The following is a 17,500-nucleotide window of genomic DNA, read 5'->3' on the forward strand; positions in this document are numbered from 1 at the left end:
CCTTCACCTCCTCATTCCCTCATTCCCCTTCACCTCCTCATTGCCCTTCACCTGTCTCTCTGCTCCTTCACCTCCTCATTCCCCTTCACCTCCTCATTCCCCTTCACCTGTCTCTCTGCTTCTTCACCTCCTCATTCCCCTTCACCTGTCTCTCTGCTCCTTCACCTCCTCATTCCCCTTCACCTGTCTCTCTGCTCCTTCACCTCCTCATCGCCCTTCACCTGTCTCTCTGCTTCTTCACCTCCTCATTCCTCTTCACCTGTCTCTCTGCTCCTTCACCTCCTCATTCCCCTTCACCTGTCTCTCTGCCCCTTCACCTCCTCATTCCCTCATTCCCCTTCACCTCCTCATTGCCCTTCACCTGTCTCTCTGCTCCTTCACCTCCTCATTCCCCTTCACCTGTCTCTCTGCTTCTTCACCTCCTCATTCCCCTTCACCTGTCTCTCTGCTCCTTCACCTCCTCATTCCCCTTCACCTGTCTCTCTGCTCCTTCACCTCCTCATCGCCCTTCACCTGTCTCTCTGCTTCTTCACCTCCTCATTCCTCTTCACCTGTCTCTCTGCTCCTTCACCTCCTCATTCCCCTTCACCTGTCTCTCTGCCCCTTCACCTCCTCATTCCCTCATTCCCCTTCACCTCCTCATTGCCCTTCACCTGTCTCTCTGCTCCTTCACCTCCTCATTCCCCTTCACCTGTCTCTCTGCTCCTTCACCTCCTCATTCCCCTTCACCTGTCTCTCTGCTTCTTCACCTCCTCATTCCTCTTCACCTGTCTCTCTGCTCCTTCACCTCCTCATTCCTCTTCACCTGTCTCTCTGCTCCTTCACCTTCTCATTCCCCTTCACCTGTCTCTCTGCTCCTTCACCTCCTCATTCCCCTTCACCTGTCTCTCTGCTCCTTCACCTCCTCATTCCCCTTCACCTATCTCTCTGCTCCTTCACCTCCTCATTCCCTCATTCCCCTTCACCTGTCTCTCTGCTTCTTCACCTCCTCATCGCCCTTCACCTGTCTCTCTGCGCACCTTCACCTTCTCATTCCTCTTCACCTGTCTCTCTGCTCCTTCACCTCCTCATTCCCCTTCACCTGTCTCTCTGCTCCTTCACCTCCTCATTCCCCTTCACCTGTCTCTCTGCTTCTTCACCTCCTCATTCCTCTTCACCTGTCTCTCTGCTCCTTCACCTCCTCATTCCTCTTCACCTGTCTCTCTGCTCCTTCACCTCCTCATTCCCCTTCACCTGTCTCTCTGCTTCTTCACCTCCTCATTCCTCTTCACCTGTCTCTCTGCTCCTTCACCTCCTCATTCCCCTTCACCTGTCTCTCTGCCCCTTCACCTCCTCATTCCCTCATTCCCCTTCACCTGTCTTTCTGCCACACACGCACACACACACACACACACACACACACACACACACACACACACACACACACACACACACACACACACACACACACACACACACACATAAGGGCGATGGCTACTCACGTCTGGCCCACTCCGGTGCTCTCTGGGATGTAGATGGAGTAGGAGGAGTTGGTGAACTGGGGTGGCCGGTAACCAGCCAGTATGGCCAGTGAGGCCCGTGGGCCCTTACGACCCTGAGGGTCCACAGCCTGCACCGTCAGAATGTACTCTTTACTGGGGCTCAGTGGCTTGCCCGTGGTCCGCACCTCCCCAGAGCTTCTGTCCACCTCAAAACAGTCTTCACCACCTGACACACACACACACACACACACACACACACACACACACCTTTTACATTTACACCTTTGTCTAGAGTGACTTACAGAGGTGCTTTGTAATCTGTATCAAATACATCTCCTCATGTAACAATGAATAGTCAGAGTTAAGAATATTATCAGGATAAAGCCCTAGATTGAGTGGAAAAGATGGAAAAAATGTGCTTATTTAAGCCAGTGACTCAGCACTTTTGACAGACAGCAGAAGCTAATTCCACCGCCTGGGTGCCAGAGAACAGAAGTGTTGATGGATGTCTTCTGTGTTTCTAAAGGAATAGAGGTTCAGGTTGAAAGCAGACACATGCACACGATGTTATATGTAAATGTGGCTTCATTTAGTTTTTGTTTATTTGTTTGTTTTACACTGTGGAAGAAGTGTCGGTGTGACATTACAACGTGTCTTTTAGGTTACGCCTGTGGCAAGCTGATTGCGGAAAAATAAATAAATGTGAAAGGCTGAATAGTGAAGGTGGATACAGGTAAGTCATTCAGACCTCAGACCGCTGTGTGTGTGTGTGTGTGTGTGTGTGTGTGTGTGTGTGTGTGTGTGTGTGTGTGTGTGCGCGTGCGTGTGTGCATGCGTGCGTGCTATATAACCTTGGTGTATATAGGACTGACTATGATCTGATGACACAGGATTGACAACCCATGAACAACCTGCCAGTACGTCTCAGCTGTTATATCTCTCTCTATAAATACTGTATATGGCCACAATGTCCCCATACGTTCACGTCCATAAGTATATTCGCATTTCTCTGTGGACAGCCATACATGTTTATCTTTTCAGAAACATCAGTACCTTATTGATGTTAGATAAGACCTGTAGACAGACTGATGTGTGTGTGTGTTAAACCTGTAAGTGCTTATGAAAGAATAATTCTATTTCCTTCTCCCTATGTGTCTTGCTAGGTGTCTGTGCTATGTAGTTCAAAGAGGATAAGCAGAATTTAGGCTGATCTGGCTCTACAACAAGCTTGTGTGATTTCTTATTTAAGTAAAATACATAAAATTACTTAAGTGCCTCAGTGTGTGCAAGTATTAAAGAAGAGTGCAAAAGTACAAAATTACCATGGAAACAGCTCAGCATGTTTTCAGTTATAATATGATATATGTTGATATTTATGTTCAAAATCCAGAGCTTAACAGGTACTTGGCCTGAGTTACTCTCTTACACACACTCGTGCGTGAACACACACACACACACAGACACACACACACACACACATGCAAGCACACATCACATACAACAATTCTATTAACAGGGAAATTAATGTCTAGGCCTGAATAGGGTGAGCAGCTGAAGGTGAAGACCTCCCAACACGCCTCACACTGCAGATATGGGAGATAAACGCCTAATGACCTAATAATAGCAGTCTGCAGTCTGTAATAGCAATCTGTGGTCTGTAGTCTGTAATAGGAGTCAGTAGTCTGTAATATCAGTCTGTAGTCTGTATTGACCAGTGGACTGGACCGCTGAGGAAGCACAGCACATATAACAGTGCCAAGCCCCCTAAAATGTTTTTACACCAGTAAACTTGTTATCTAACTGCTGAAGCCCAGCAGATGATCTGTCAGAAACTGCAATAACCATTATTTTACAAATCTGTTCATTATTCATTGATCACAGATATTTTTACGACATAGCTCATCTATGTGTGTAGGCATGGTGCCATTTCTCTAACAGAAACTCAAAACACAGTGATGTGAGCTACAGGGTTAAGAGGTAATGGGGGCGGAGGGGAGGGGTGGTGGCAGCTCTGTGTGACCACTGGAAGTTCATGTCTTCAACTCTCCGAAGGCTCACAGTGAATTATTCTGAGGCAATGTATGTCTTTGCCCACCTGTGTTCGCTCACCACACACTTCCTCCTTATCCCCTCCCACTGAAGTGTGGAAGGGATTTAATTGGCTGCTTGGCTGGATTAACGAATTTCCAAACAAATCATTGTCTTTCAGTTAGTAAGGGAAGTGCTCACCATCAACCAATAGGAACTGGGCTCCGCGAAAGGAGCCACCCCCGTGTCGGGCCACCAGCTTGTAGACAATGGAGCCCGGAGAAGCATCAGGGCCTACTGCAGCCAGGTACGGGCAGGGAAACATGGCCCACTGCAGGTCCGCCAGACTGGGCAGGGTTAGGGAGAGTCTGCACAGGTACCACTCATCACCTGCAAGGAGACAGACGCAGAGAGAGAATGAATGAAGGACGTGTGTATGGTACAACATCAAGTTGAAGTAGCAAGACATTCTTAAAGCTCAAAAGCTTTCATTACTGGGAGAAGCCTGTCTAAATAAACTCTTTTTGCACTGTCATAACACACATTCTTCTCTTTTTTATTCTTTTTTTTTAGGACAGCCATGACACTGACCGCAATCTCTATAATCTCCCAAAACATCAAGAAATCCATCTCTCCAAACTTGGCATTGTGGGGCTGTATCGGTGACTGAAAGCAGCCAGCCCTACAGACTGATCGCAACAGGAGTGAGGGAGCTTTAGAGATGAAGAGAGAGCAGAAGCAGCCGTGAGATCTGTGGGCGTCTGTCTCGCCTCTCCCTCTCTGCCCCTGTCATTTAGCCCAAGGACTCTTGGCTACACAGAGCGAAATGACGTGTGCCAAACCCATCACCGCACTCTCTCCTGGTACATTCTCAAGTCGGCTGGTGTCAGAGAGAGAGAGAGAAACGCTCTCAGATGCACAGTAGGTAGGTAGGTATCCGTCACTGAGCAGGGAGAGGGGACTCGAACACAAACAGAAATATCTGTTTTTTTTTTGTTTTTGTTTTTGTTTTTTCCTGTTTTGCCAGTATTTGTTTGTCTCCAGACTTACATCGTCTTGTTATTGACGTCTCACACAGCAGCAAGACAGCAGCGAATATAAGAGGAAGCTTCACTCAGAGGTGGCAGGGTGAAAGGGCGACTCCTGGTGCTTCCTGTACGGCCCGCCTTATCACGGCCGCAGCCTTGTAAGGTGTCAACAGAGACTGATTGAGGGTAACAAAAGATTGAGGGTGAGATGGGGGGAAAGATAGAGACAGAGAGAAAGAAAAGGAGAGAGAGGGACAGATGTAGAACATGAGATCGGAGGAGAGATGAGAAAGGCGGGGGGGGGTGCAGGGTGGATTCCTGACAAGTCCCAGGGATTCTTGTTTTCCCCGTTTCACGTCTCTGATCTTCCTCGCCTTTTGAGTGGCCGGGACTTGAAGGCAGTATGAAGAGCCTAGCAGGCAGGCCCACAGGTCGTAAAGGCGGCCTGCGTCTTCTAAGCCCTGCTGACAGTCGTCGGCGAGAGTCACGTTACTGACTCTTCCTCACGGTCCCGCCAAATCATACAAGCATTACAGGGAGTGTTGGGAGGGTTACTTTAAAATGTATTCCAATACAAATTAGTGATTACCTAATAAACAATGTACCATCAACCTAATCCATACAATTTCTGTATTAAAAAATAAAACATCCCTGGGGCCCTGGGAACAATTTATCGCTAAACAAGCACAAAAGAAAATTTGAGCCATGAAAATAACTTTTACTTTAATTAAATCAAATGAAACAAACACCTTATCCACAAGAAAACACTGTGTTAATACTAAAAACCCTGTGTTCACAGTAAACAAATCCTGCCTTCATGATCAACAAAGCCATTAGCACATAAGTCAAATGAGCCATGAGCGATAATGAAAACATAGGAAGGCCCGAATCACAGCAGTTGGACAAACACACGTCTGTGTCCTGCCACAGTTGCCAAGGGAACAAATAAAAACACACCCAGTGAAGGAACAAGGCATGATCCACGTTTGAAACCTGTAAATAAATATGAGCTATATTCAGCGCTGTTGTAACTGGGGACTCTATGATTAGAAATCTTTACAAAAAGAAAAAGAGTGAGTGATTCAATCCCAATAACAAGTCTAAACGAACCAAAGAGGATGCAGCAACAAATAAACACATGTGATGTACATAAATACACATATTGTAACAAGTCACATGCCACAAGAACTGATGGCACTGATGCATTAGGGCCTGGTGATAAAACAGATCAATGATTCACGGCTTACATAACTGAATGTGTGTGTGCGTGTGTGCCTGTTTGTGTGCCAGTTCATCCTGACTTTATTTCTGGCTGCTGTGATGGGGGTGCTTTATGGGGGGGGGGGGGGGGGGGGATGTGGGATGTGGGGGCCATGGTGGGGCTCATGGTGGGGGGGTGTGATGGGGGAGCCAACCACCTTCACGTCTGCCTTCTCTACATCTACCCGGCCTCCTGCTGCACGTCGGCAGGCTCACAGATGAACCAGGCCGGACCAGAGCCCAGTGGGGGACTCCAGCACCTGGCCAGCTAATGGGCCACAGACTCAGGCCCGGACCTCCGACCAGCAGAGGACCTGGGTAAGCAGAGCTCAACGTCTGGCCAGCTACACACTCCCTTAAGCAGCTGTCACACTACCAGAGGATCCTAATGGAACATAAACACCCCTCTGAGAGTCAGAGAATGGGAGACAGAGGAAAACAGCCTCTTAAAGCAGATGATAAAACACACACACACACACACACACACACACACACACACACACACACACACACACACACGCACATACACGCACATACACACACACACACAATGAGAGGGAGAGTTGCTGGCCTTTCAGTGATGATGAAAATAACAAGGTCTTCTGGGAGATTCTAGGATGAGAATTTTCTCCCCATGTCAGGCTTCTCTCTTTTCATTTAGTGAATCCTGACCGGACTCGTTCTCTCTCTCCCTCCCTCTCTCTCTCTCTCTGACACAATAAAACAACTTCACGATCTTTTCACTAACATTGTTTGTGAGCTGAAATGAAAAGAACAGAAGCGTGGAGGAATACACAGGCCTACATGTGTTTATGTATGCCTCAGTAATTCCTGGCTAAGCCTGAGCAGCAATGAGGCAACGCGCTGGATATAATATGCTCTATGTATAAATAGCTGCCGAATTCATTCTAAGTCTGTCCAAAGCTCTGTACTCATTTGAATATCAATACAAGCGACGTCACAGGCTGTTATACTCAAAAAGAGCAAGAGGAGTTTGGAGAAAAGATGGGAATCATGTTTACCAAGACTTTGCATTCCACATTTACATACTGATTTGATATAAAGGAAATGGAGACAGTGTTGTGTAAAAGAAACCAGCTCATACTGAGCAGATGTAGACCCGGTTCACAGGACTGCAGGGCCCGGGGTGTTTGGTATTTGCCTATGATTTAGCTGATGATTCACCGCCAACTCCACAATCCCCGACTCTGAGCAATTGATGCTGAACAAACTCCTAAAACGATAAACCACAGCTTTTGTCATCCTAACGGAAGGTTCTGGGTCTATTAAAACACCTTAGGTTTCTATGGACCCCAGCTATACGGCCATGGTGTTATAACGATAATGATTCCAGATTTGCCCGTAACAAGGGTAGCTCATCTCCACACATGGGTCTCACATCGCTTCATTACACCTTACACGGGCGTAGACACCAAGTCTTTAGCAGCAGGAGGTTCAGTGTGTTCCTTCAGCTTCTCACACAGACGACGCTAAGCTCTCTCCCACACACACTCAGACAGACACACACACACTCACACACACGCTCAGACACACACACACACACACACACGCTCACGAAACCAGGAGAAGCTCCCAGGTGCCTCGGTGAGTGGCGGCATAGGCCGAGTTGTCATGGCGACTGGCACGAAGCAGGTGTCCCCTGAGTCTCGTCACGGCTTCGCAGGGTTAAGTCTTCATGGCATGTGAACAGTGCCTGGGTGAGGGCCCATAATCGGCACCCTTGTGCAGAAACTGCTCGCATGTTGCGGTCTAAAAAGAGAGCCCTTTCAACACCCAATTAACTACTCAACAATGGATATCTCATTGTTGTGTAGATGACATGCATTTCCAGGGGTATAATTAAGTTTTCAAATCAGGGCTTTTGTTTTGTTTTTTTTCCCCCTCTCCTGCCATGAGCCACACACTGAAGTGCTCTAGAGGAGAGGTTTCAGACAGAGAGAATGAGGGAGTGAGACAGAGGGAGATAAAGAGTGAGACAGACAGAGAAAAAGAGACAGAGGGAGAACGAGGGAGTTCAAATCAAGAGTAAAAATTTATTGTCACATGCTTGGCAGTAGAAAAGGATTATAGGCAAGTGCCCTCAGAAAGAACGAACACACACACACACACACACACACACACACACACACACACACACACACACACAAACCTCACACTGCTCAAACAATCAGGCCTTGTCTGTTTTACACACTGCCCCCTGTCACTGCCTACAAATTAGCATGCACAATAACACACCTTACACTAACGGCCACGTTGCCTCAGTATAACAGTCTGTCCTTACTGTGTGTGTGTGTGTGTGTGTGTGTGTGTGTGTGTGTGTGTGTGTGTGTGTGTGTGTGTGTGTGTGTGTGTGTGTGGACTGTGGAGGGCTGAGCGCACTGGATCCAAAAAGCAAGAACCACTGCCTCCCATCTGCTCCTGCACTGGGCCACTGTGATCTTATAATGTGGCCCATTTTTACCTTCAAGATACACTCATACATAAACATGTGCACACACACACTCACATACAATAGCATGCAAACGTGCTCCACTGTTATGACACACACAGCGGCAGGCAGAGGACACTGGGAGTGATGTGGGCAGCTCAGTCCGGCCATTACCCTCCCAGCACAGGACAGAGAGATGGATCAGGACAGAGAGATGTTCTCTGCTCTGTGTAGTGTTGTCACGATACTAAGAATTACAACTTCGATACGATACTTTAAAAAGTATTGAAATTCGATACGATTTTCGATACCAAAGTCAGATACTGTGCTCATTTCCGTTTTAAAGGCTTTTTATTTATTTTTTATAAACAAACAAATGAATATTGTATTTTGTTTCACAAATGTCAAATAAATAAAAGGTGTAGTCCCTACCACATTAAAACAGAAAAATAAATAATTGCACATTAATATAAATTAACATAAATAATAGTAGTGCACTCTGGAATTCACATTTAGAAGTTAAAAAAGGCTAGTGCAAAAAGTGTATTTTAAGTATACTTTAAACAACTTTAACTCTTTAAGTAACTAAAACTTCAGTATTAGAGTTCAGTATTCATAGATGATTGATCCATTGTAGTACGATCACTTTTTTTCTCCCTGTATGCTGTCGCACTTACGGCTCTTAAACCAAGAATATGACATTTGCTAGGATACCATAATCGGACACATAATTTTGTATGCTATAATACTAGAAATGGGAATAATCACCAACCTCTTGGAATGGTTTGTACAAATATGCGTGCCTTCAGGTGTTTGGCCAGATTCGTTGTGTTAAGCTAGGTTTAAACTTTCGCGAGTGACCGTAGCGCGCGAGTCCGCACACCTTGTCCGCATGCTTGAAAATGCTTGAAACAAATAGCTGTCTGACTGAACCGTTCTCTTGTATTACGTTAACAAATACGAGCCTCTTGTAATTCCAGGACGAAACATGAGAGAACGTGAAGACGTTAAAATTGGGCGTTTTGAAAATGAACTGAAATTGAATTGGACCTTGAAAGTGACGTACAAGTGCTTTAATTCCACCTTGTTGGTGTATGAACCCTGCAAACATGACTGTTCATTGCGCTGCGGCGCGCGCTAAGTTACAAAATTCTAGAGGTGCACGACCTCGCGAATTGACAGCGCGCGAGGCTACCGCGATTACATCATTTTCACCGCGTGGACCCTCACGCTGCTCGCGGCGCGTCAAGTATAAACCAGGCTTTAGCGCCCTTCGTTGAAATGTTCCGAAAGCACCGCCTGCAAACTGACTTGTTCATGTCCTTCGGTCATGTCCTTCCATCTGTATCTGCTTTGAATCCAAAGTATTTGCACACAGCACTTCAGCTGCTTTCCTTGTTTATCAAGACGAGCTGCGAACACACTGCGTTTGTTCTAGCTGCCATTTCAGCATTACCAACTGTTCTGTGCATTACGGCACCTTGGGTGGGTCAAACGAAAGCGCATTTTATGTAAAAAGAATCGATTGGCTCCTTTGGTTGGTACAGCTTTAAAGCACCGTTTGCAGACCGGTTTTGATGTGTCCACGGGGTTGCCATGACTGTCTGAAATGTATGCAAATAATTCCATATTTCGCTTCGTGCGTGTAGTTTTTCAACAAGCTGAGGACGGTCCGCAATATTGCTTGTATTATCAGCCATCGTACACGGTTTCTTCTTATTCTGCAGAGAGGAGGCAAGCGCTGCACTGCTGTACGCACACACTGCCCCCGTGTGGCACTCTTTGGAAATACTGCTCTTAAAAAAAAAAACCGCACTTAGTCCTATAGCACCGATACTAAGCAAACGGGGTATAGTACCGTTTTTAGTGACGAAGTATCGCGATACTACTCTAGTATCGGTATACCGTGCAACACTAGCTCTGTGCACATTTAGTTGTGTATGAGATGTGCCTGCAGGTGCACACAACCCCACCCCACACAAACCCACCCCACACAAACCCACCCCACACAGAACCACCCCACACAACCTCACCCCACACAAACCCACCCCACACAATCCCACCCCACACAAACCCACCCCACACAACCCCACCCCACACAAACCCACCCCACACAACCCCACCCCACACAAACCCACCCCACACAGAACCACCCCACAACCTCACCCCACACAAACCCACCCCACACAATCCCACCCCACACAAACCCACCCTACACAACCCCACCCCACACAAACCCACCCAACACAACCCCACCCCACACAAACCCACCCCACACAAAACCACCCCACACAACCTCACCCCACACAAACCCACCTCACACAATCCCACCCCACACAAACCCACCCCACACAACCCCACCCCACACAAACCCACCCCACACAAAACCACCCCACACAGAACCACCCCACACAACCTCACCCCACACAAACCCACCCCACACAATCCCACCCCACACAAACCCACCCTACACAACCCCACCCCACACAAACCCACCCCACACAAAACCACCCCACACAAACCCACCCCACACAGAACCACCCCACACAACCTCACCCTACACAATCCCACCCCACACAAACCCACCCTACACAACCCCACCCCACACAACCCCACCCCACACAAACCCACCCCACACAAAACCACCCCACAAAACCCCACCCCACACAGAACCACCCCACACAACCTCACCCCACACAAACCCACCCCACACAATCCCACCCCACACAAACCCACCCTACACAACCCCACCCCACACAAACCCACCCCACACAACCCCACCCCACACAAATCCACCCCACACAAACCCCACCCTACACAAACCCACCCCACACAAACCCCACCCCACACAACCCCACCCCACACAAACCCCACCCTACACAAACCCACCCCACACAACCCCACCCCACACAAACCCCACCCTACACAAACCCACCCCACACAACCCCACCCCACACAAACCCCACCCTACACAAACACACCCCACACAACCCCACCCCACACAAACCCACCCCACACAGAACCACCCCACACAACCTCACCCCACACAAACCCACCCCACACAATCCCACCCCACACAAACCCACCCCACACAACCCCACCCCACACAACCCCACCCCACAAAAACCCACCCCACACAAACCCACCCCACACAGAACCACCCCACACAACCTCACCCCACACAAACCCACCCCACACAATCCCACCCCACACAAACCCACCCTACACAACCCCACCCCACACAAACCCACCCAACACAACCCCACCCCACACAAACCCACCCCACACAGAACCACCCCACACAACCTCACCCCACACAAACCCACCTCACACAATCCCACCCCACACAAACCCACCCCACACAACCCCACCCCACACAAACCCACCCCACACAAAACCACCCCACACAGAACCACCCCACACAACCTCACCCCACACAAACCCACCCCACACAATCCCACCCCACACAAACCCACCCTACACAACCCCACCCCACACAAACCCACCCCACACAAAACCACCCCACACAAACCCACCCCACACAGAACCACCCCACACAACCTCACCCTACACAATCCCACCCCACACAAACCCACCCTACACAACCCCACCCCACACAACCCCACCCCACACAAACCCACCCCACACAAAACCACCCCACAAAACCCCACCCCACACAAACACACCCCACACAGAACCACCCCACACAACCTCACCCCACACAAACCCACCCCACACAATCCCACCCCACACAAACCCACTCTACACAACCCCACCCCACACAAACCCACCCCACACAACCCCACCCTACACAAACCCACCCCACACAAACCCCACCCCACACAAACCCACCCCACACAACCCCACCCCACACAAACCCCACCCTACACAAACCCACCCCACACAACCCCACCCCACACAAACCCCACCCTACACAAACCCACCCCACACAACCCCACCCCACACAAACCCCACCCTACACAAACCCACCCCACACAACCCCACCCCACACAAACCCCACCCTACACAAACACACCCCACACAACCCCACCCCACACAAACCCACCCCACACAAACCAACCCCACACAGCTCCATTTCATTTCTCATAGTATCAAAGCTCAAAAGTGATAGATACTTCATTCTCTGTCATCTCTAATACACGTGAGACTGCACAGGGGAAACCTGCATTTGCAGAAGAACGGAAAACACTCTAAGAACATCCACTGATAAAGGAAGGTAGAGCAGCAGTTGAAGTCTAGCTCCTCCATCCTCCTCCATCCTCCTCCATCCTTCTCCTGTCTCTTTCTCTCTCATGCTAGTTATTTTCATTTCATTTCAGTGGCTGGGATCTGATTGAAAGTCCTGAGGCTGTTTGTGGACACGCATCCCTGCTCAATGAGAAACACCAGAGGCAGCAGTGCACACTGCTTAGTTCTGCCTATCTCTCACACCCCCCACTCCACACACACACACACACACACACACACACACACACACACACACACACACACACACACACACACTCACACACAAACACACACACACACACACACACACTCACACACACACACACACACACACACACACACTCACACACAAACACACACACACACACACACACACACACACACACACACTCACATACACACACACACTCACACACACACACACACACACACACACACACACACACACACACATACACACCACACCACACACACACCACACACACACTCACATACACACACACACATACACACCACACACACACCACACACACCACACACATACACACACACCACCAGAGGAGAGGAGAGAAGAGAAGAGAAGGGAAGAGAAGAGGAGATGAGAGAAGAGAAGAGAAGAGAAGAGAAGGGAAGAGGAGAGGAGAGAAGAGGATAGGAGAGAAGAGAAGAGAAGGGAAGAGGAGAGAAGATGATAGGAGAGGAGAGAAGAGAAGAGAAGAGGATAGGAGAGGAGAGAAGAGAAGAGAAGAGAAGGGAAGAGGAGAGGAGAGAAGAGAAGGGAAGAGAAGGGAAGAGGAGAGGAGAGAAGAGAAGAGAAGAGAAGAGAAGAGAAGAGAAGAGAAGAGAAGATGAGCCTTGGCCGCAGGTTGGACTTGGCCAGCTGGGTGATTCTGCAAACGCTCCACTTAAAGGCGTGGACGAGTCCACAGGTTCTGTGAGCACTTGACCTCCCAGCTCACCTCAACTAGTGCAGGTCAGAACAAAGTCATGTCTGACTTCATTTCCTGTACCATATGTGTGCTAGGCTCAGTAGTGAGTGGCGTGGCCAGAGAGTGAGAGAGAGAAACACAGAAAGAGAGAGAGAGAGAGAGAGAAAGAGAGAGAGAGAGAGAGAGAATAGGGGAGCTCTCCTTGTCTGAGCAGAGATCTTCTACCCTGTATCTGACAGCTCATGGGCAATTCAGCCCTTCTAGCCGGAACAACACAGAAACTCAATTAGAGGTACTGTGTGTGTGTGTGTGTGTGTGTGTGTGTGTGTGTGTGTGTGTGTGTGTGTGTGTGTGTGTGTGTGTGTGTGTGTAATGTGTGAGAAGATTCTGGGCTCAAATAATGACTATGATCAGGCAGCACACCTCCCTCAAAGCAGTCTGTATTTGTGATTCTCACTCTCTCAGTCACACACACACACACACACACACACACACACACACACACACACACACACACACACACACACACACACACACACACACACACACACACACACACACAGCTCATTTACCCCACACTACTAGGACCGGGTTGAGCTGTGATTTCATCTCATTACTTCTGATGTATTCTCACTCTGAGCTGGACTCATTAAGCATCCCAGAAAGTTGACACTCCTCACAGTTCTGCTGTGTCCTCTCTTCTCTTGTGACAGATCTCGCTCCACCCCCCTGATGAAGGTCCAGTGAGCTCCACTCCGAGCTCTCTGCAGCTGGACTACCGGTAAGTGCAGACCAAAAAGCAGGTCCAGCTGTCCAGCTGTCCAGGTACCGTCTCCAACACTGAGCTCCGGTGCAGCTCAGCACGCTCTCACCACTGAAATGTTTCACAGAACATCTGGTGCGCCACGAGGAAGCTCCTGAGCTGTGATCAAACACATGTACAGTCTGTAAAGCATCTGCTTCCCGGACAGTCAGAGGTAAAGCAAATAATGGGGGCATCTCTTCTCTCAGAGCATGTTGACAATTATGGTTCAGAACAAAACCTTACAGCTATAAACCGATACCTACCTACTATAACAATCATATTTGTGTAGATAACGACTTTTTCCCAGTCCCAGTGGACGTAGAGAGATACTGGGTCAGGCAAGGCTTTGGCTATCAACTGGAAGGCCAGCCAGTGTCTGGATTAACCAGACCTAACCGTCTGATTTAGCCTCCACTCTTGGGGAACCGAATCAATCAGTCCAGGGGTGGCAAGCAGACCATCCCCCCCTGACCACTTCCTTTGATGCTCAGGGTTAGTTTCTCGCTTGTGCAGAAACTCAATTACTAATCTGGTGTTTGATGGGCCTTATTGGAGAGTGGACCATGGGAAACGTTTCCAAACTGCCTCTGCCACAATAAAGACCCTCGAAGTTAGTGAACGAGTCATGTGAAGCCTAGCGAATGGAGACCTTGTGGGTGTTGGAGTGCAAACCTTCCTGTTTCTCATCTCTCCTCACTTATATGAACGTGTTGCAGTTAAACGACCTTGTTTTTAATGTGAAGTCCAGTCGTTTAACGAGGCTCTTTGTTTGAGTACAAGAAAACACTTTTTCAAAAGTCTTTACTAAGAGGTTTAGCTGTGTTCCAGGAGCCAGGTTCTAACTAGGACAAGGGTGCCTGTTATGAAAGGTCATGCATATCCAGGAACAGGAAGGACACGAACTATACTTCAAATGAACGCCTCAAACTCAGTTGTCTTGAAAAGAGAACAAACACAAAGAATAAACTGCATAAACTGCAAAGCCTTTTGGGAAACGGCCTGTCCCCGTGCTGCTAGAAGGGATCCCACTGTTCAGATTACTAATATATTCAGAACATTACAAATAAAGCAAAACACTGAAATAACCCAGGTAGTGTATTCTTGCTCTAGATACAGTAAAGTTGCATTCAGCATACACGACGGGGCTGTTACAGTGACTGAGGGGCATTTGGTGCTCCGATGGACTCAACCCAACCAGACTTACGCATGATGCAAGTTCCATAAGAACCGAAACCTTTAGCATGTCCAAAAAGACACAATGAACCTCCTCCATGGAGGCTATCATTAAAAAACATGATGCAAAGTTTCAAAGAAGCAAGAAATGTGAACCAAGCTCAATAAGCTTGGCACTCTACAAAAAAGTCCTTTCAGGCATTTTAAAATGTGCCTATGGGATTCTGAGTGAATAAGCTCAGCTTCAGATGTGTGAGGATCCAGTCGCTCTTGTGGGAGGTTCCTTCCTTTGTGATGTCACTTGTCATGGAAGGCGTGTTAGGGTGCGAGCAGCTCTTCCCAAGTGGAGCGGTAAGAAAGACAAGCTGACAGAGACAAACCAAAAGAAAAATGGGAGAGAACATGAAAGAGAAACTAAGAGTCTCAATATTCCAAACCTTATATAATAAACGTGTTCTGTTTTTAAGTCCTTTAAATTGATGTCAGAGTAAGAAATGAAATAAGAGAGAGAGAGAGAGAGAGAGAGAGAGAGAGAGAGAGAGAGAGAGAGAGAGAGAGAGAGAGAGAGAGAGAGAGAGAGAGAGAGAAAGAATGGTGCTCCCACAAGAACTCATGCTATAGTGGTACCCATATTTCTCTTTGCACCCTTAGGACACACACTTAATAATTCACCAGTCTTCACATTTACAATAAGGGACCCATGAGACGACTATTTTGGATATGGTTTTCATCATCAAGCAAATGTCTCGAAACCACATTTCAGAGGCTCTAAGGAACTAGACCAATCTACATGGAAACTGTCAGTTAAATTATGAATATTGGAGGACTTTTGTTCGGCATTAAAAAATAAAGCTCTGAAAAAATGATGTGCAGGGTCAATATTTTATTCATGATTTATGTCAGGAAAGTAATATTAAAAAGCAACATTCAAAGGTGCTATAGGAGATTCGAGAGGGTGGCGACAGCTGCAGCCATCTTATTGGCCATGACAACTGTCATTTAAGTTCAGGTGGGCGGGTCTCTTCGAAATATAGCTGCTGATGACCCAATGGAACTAGAAGGGGGCGGGATCTCCAAACATGCCCCTCTGCCAATCGTGCAGCCTGTCTGGGGCTTTCCAGCTTCCCTCATGGAGACACGCTTGAGTCATTCACACAGAGCGGTCCCTTAGGGTTACACGGGGAAGAAACAGAGCCCCCATCAGCAGTCACCCCAACTGGCCACTGGGGCTTGCCCACTGTCGAGTCTGTATAGCACAGATGGCACCGGTCAGTCTGGCCAGGAACCTGAGAGAGAGCTCGGTGACCGGCTGCTTTTTGGTCAGAGTCACCCAAAGCCCGGGCGGAGGCTGAGCGGTCACCAAAGGCCCCGGGCTGCATCTCGGAACCAGCGGCGCGGGTCTACCTGCCTGCCTACACCCTGCCGCTCGCATCTCACGCTCTGTCTCCGCACTCCTCCCCTTGGCAGGGCTTGAATGGACGTCTCGCCGCCTCTACGGTCCAGTCACTTAAGCTGAGCTTCGTTAGGCTGCCAGAGGAGCCCGGTGGACGTGCGGGAGCCAGGCGCTGACGCCCGCTCATTAGACGCTCGGGACTCTGCCATGTTTAACACAGTCCAATCTCCCAGCAGCTAGCGCTAGCCCATGGAAACGCATGCCAAGTCTATGCAGAGACGAGGGAGAAAGTGAGTGAGTGAGGTCCACACTTCATTACTCATTAGTTCGTGCTGATATGTCTGGCTTGATTTATGTTTGTCCTAAAGGGTAACAAACACATGAAGTTCATTGCTAACCATTCGTTTTCTATTAATACCAAGTAATGTACCTACTTATTTACATTATTCATATTCTGAAAATTATTCATTAAAACTTCGTGCTCTCTAACATTTATCTTTGCGCTGATAAAGGACGCATGTTCAAAAATTGTGTTCAAGAAGGGTTGCTTTGTTTGTGTTGGAGCACGAGCACTCTTGTCCACAAAACTTGTGGAATGTCACACTTCTGTGAAGATGCTCCAGTTTGGCGGGACTATGTGTGCTTGAGTTTGCCATTAACCCCTCAGCCCAATTGCCTTTCAATTGAAAGAGCAGGGCAGGGTCCA

General features: G+C 48.3%; 1 protein-coding gene across 1 annotated transcript in view; it reads right to left on the reverse strand.

Annotated features, from left to right (window-relative positions):
• The window catches only part of LOC143474187 (neural-cadherin), a 96,170-nt gene that overhangs the window by 47,832 nt on the left and 30,838 nt on the right, over positions 1-17,500 (reverse strand). The window contains exons 2-3 of the mRNA XM_076971553.1: positions 3,711-3,899; positions 1,482-1,707 (exon numbers count right to left, since the gene is read on the reverse strand). Of these exons, the coding sequence (XP_076827668.1) occupies positions 1,482-1,707; positions 3,711-3,899 (415 nt within the window). The remainder of the gene's footprint in view (positions 1-1,481; positions 1,708-3,710; positions 3,900-17,500) is intronic.

The sequence above is a fragment of the Brachyhypopomus gauderio genome, chromosome 13, assembly GCF_052324685.1.
Source record: "Brachyhypopomus gauderio isolate BG-103 chromosome 13, BGAUD_0.2, whole genome shotgun sequence".
Taxonomy (NCBI): domain Eukaryota; kingdom Metazoa; phylum Chordata; class Actinopteri; order Gymnotiformes; family Hypopomidae; genus Brachyhypopomus; species Brachyhypopomus gauderio.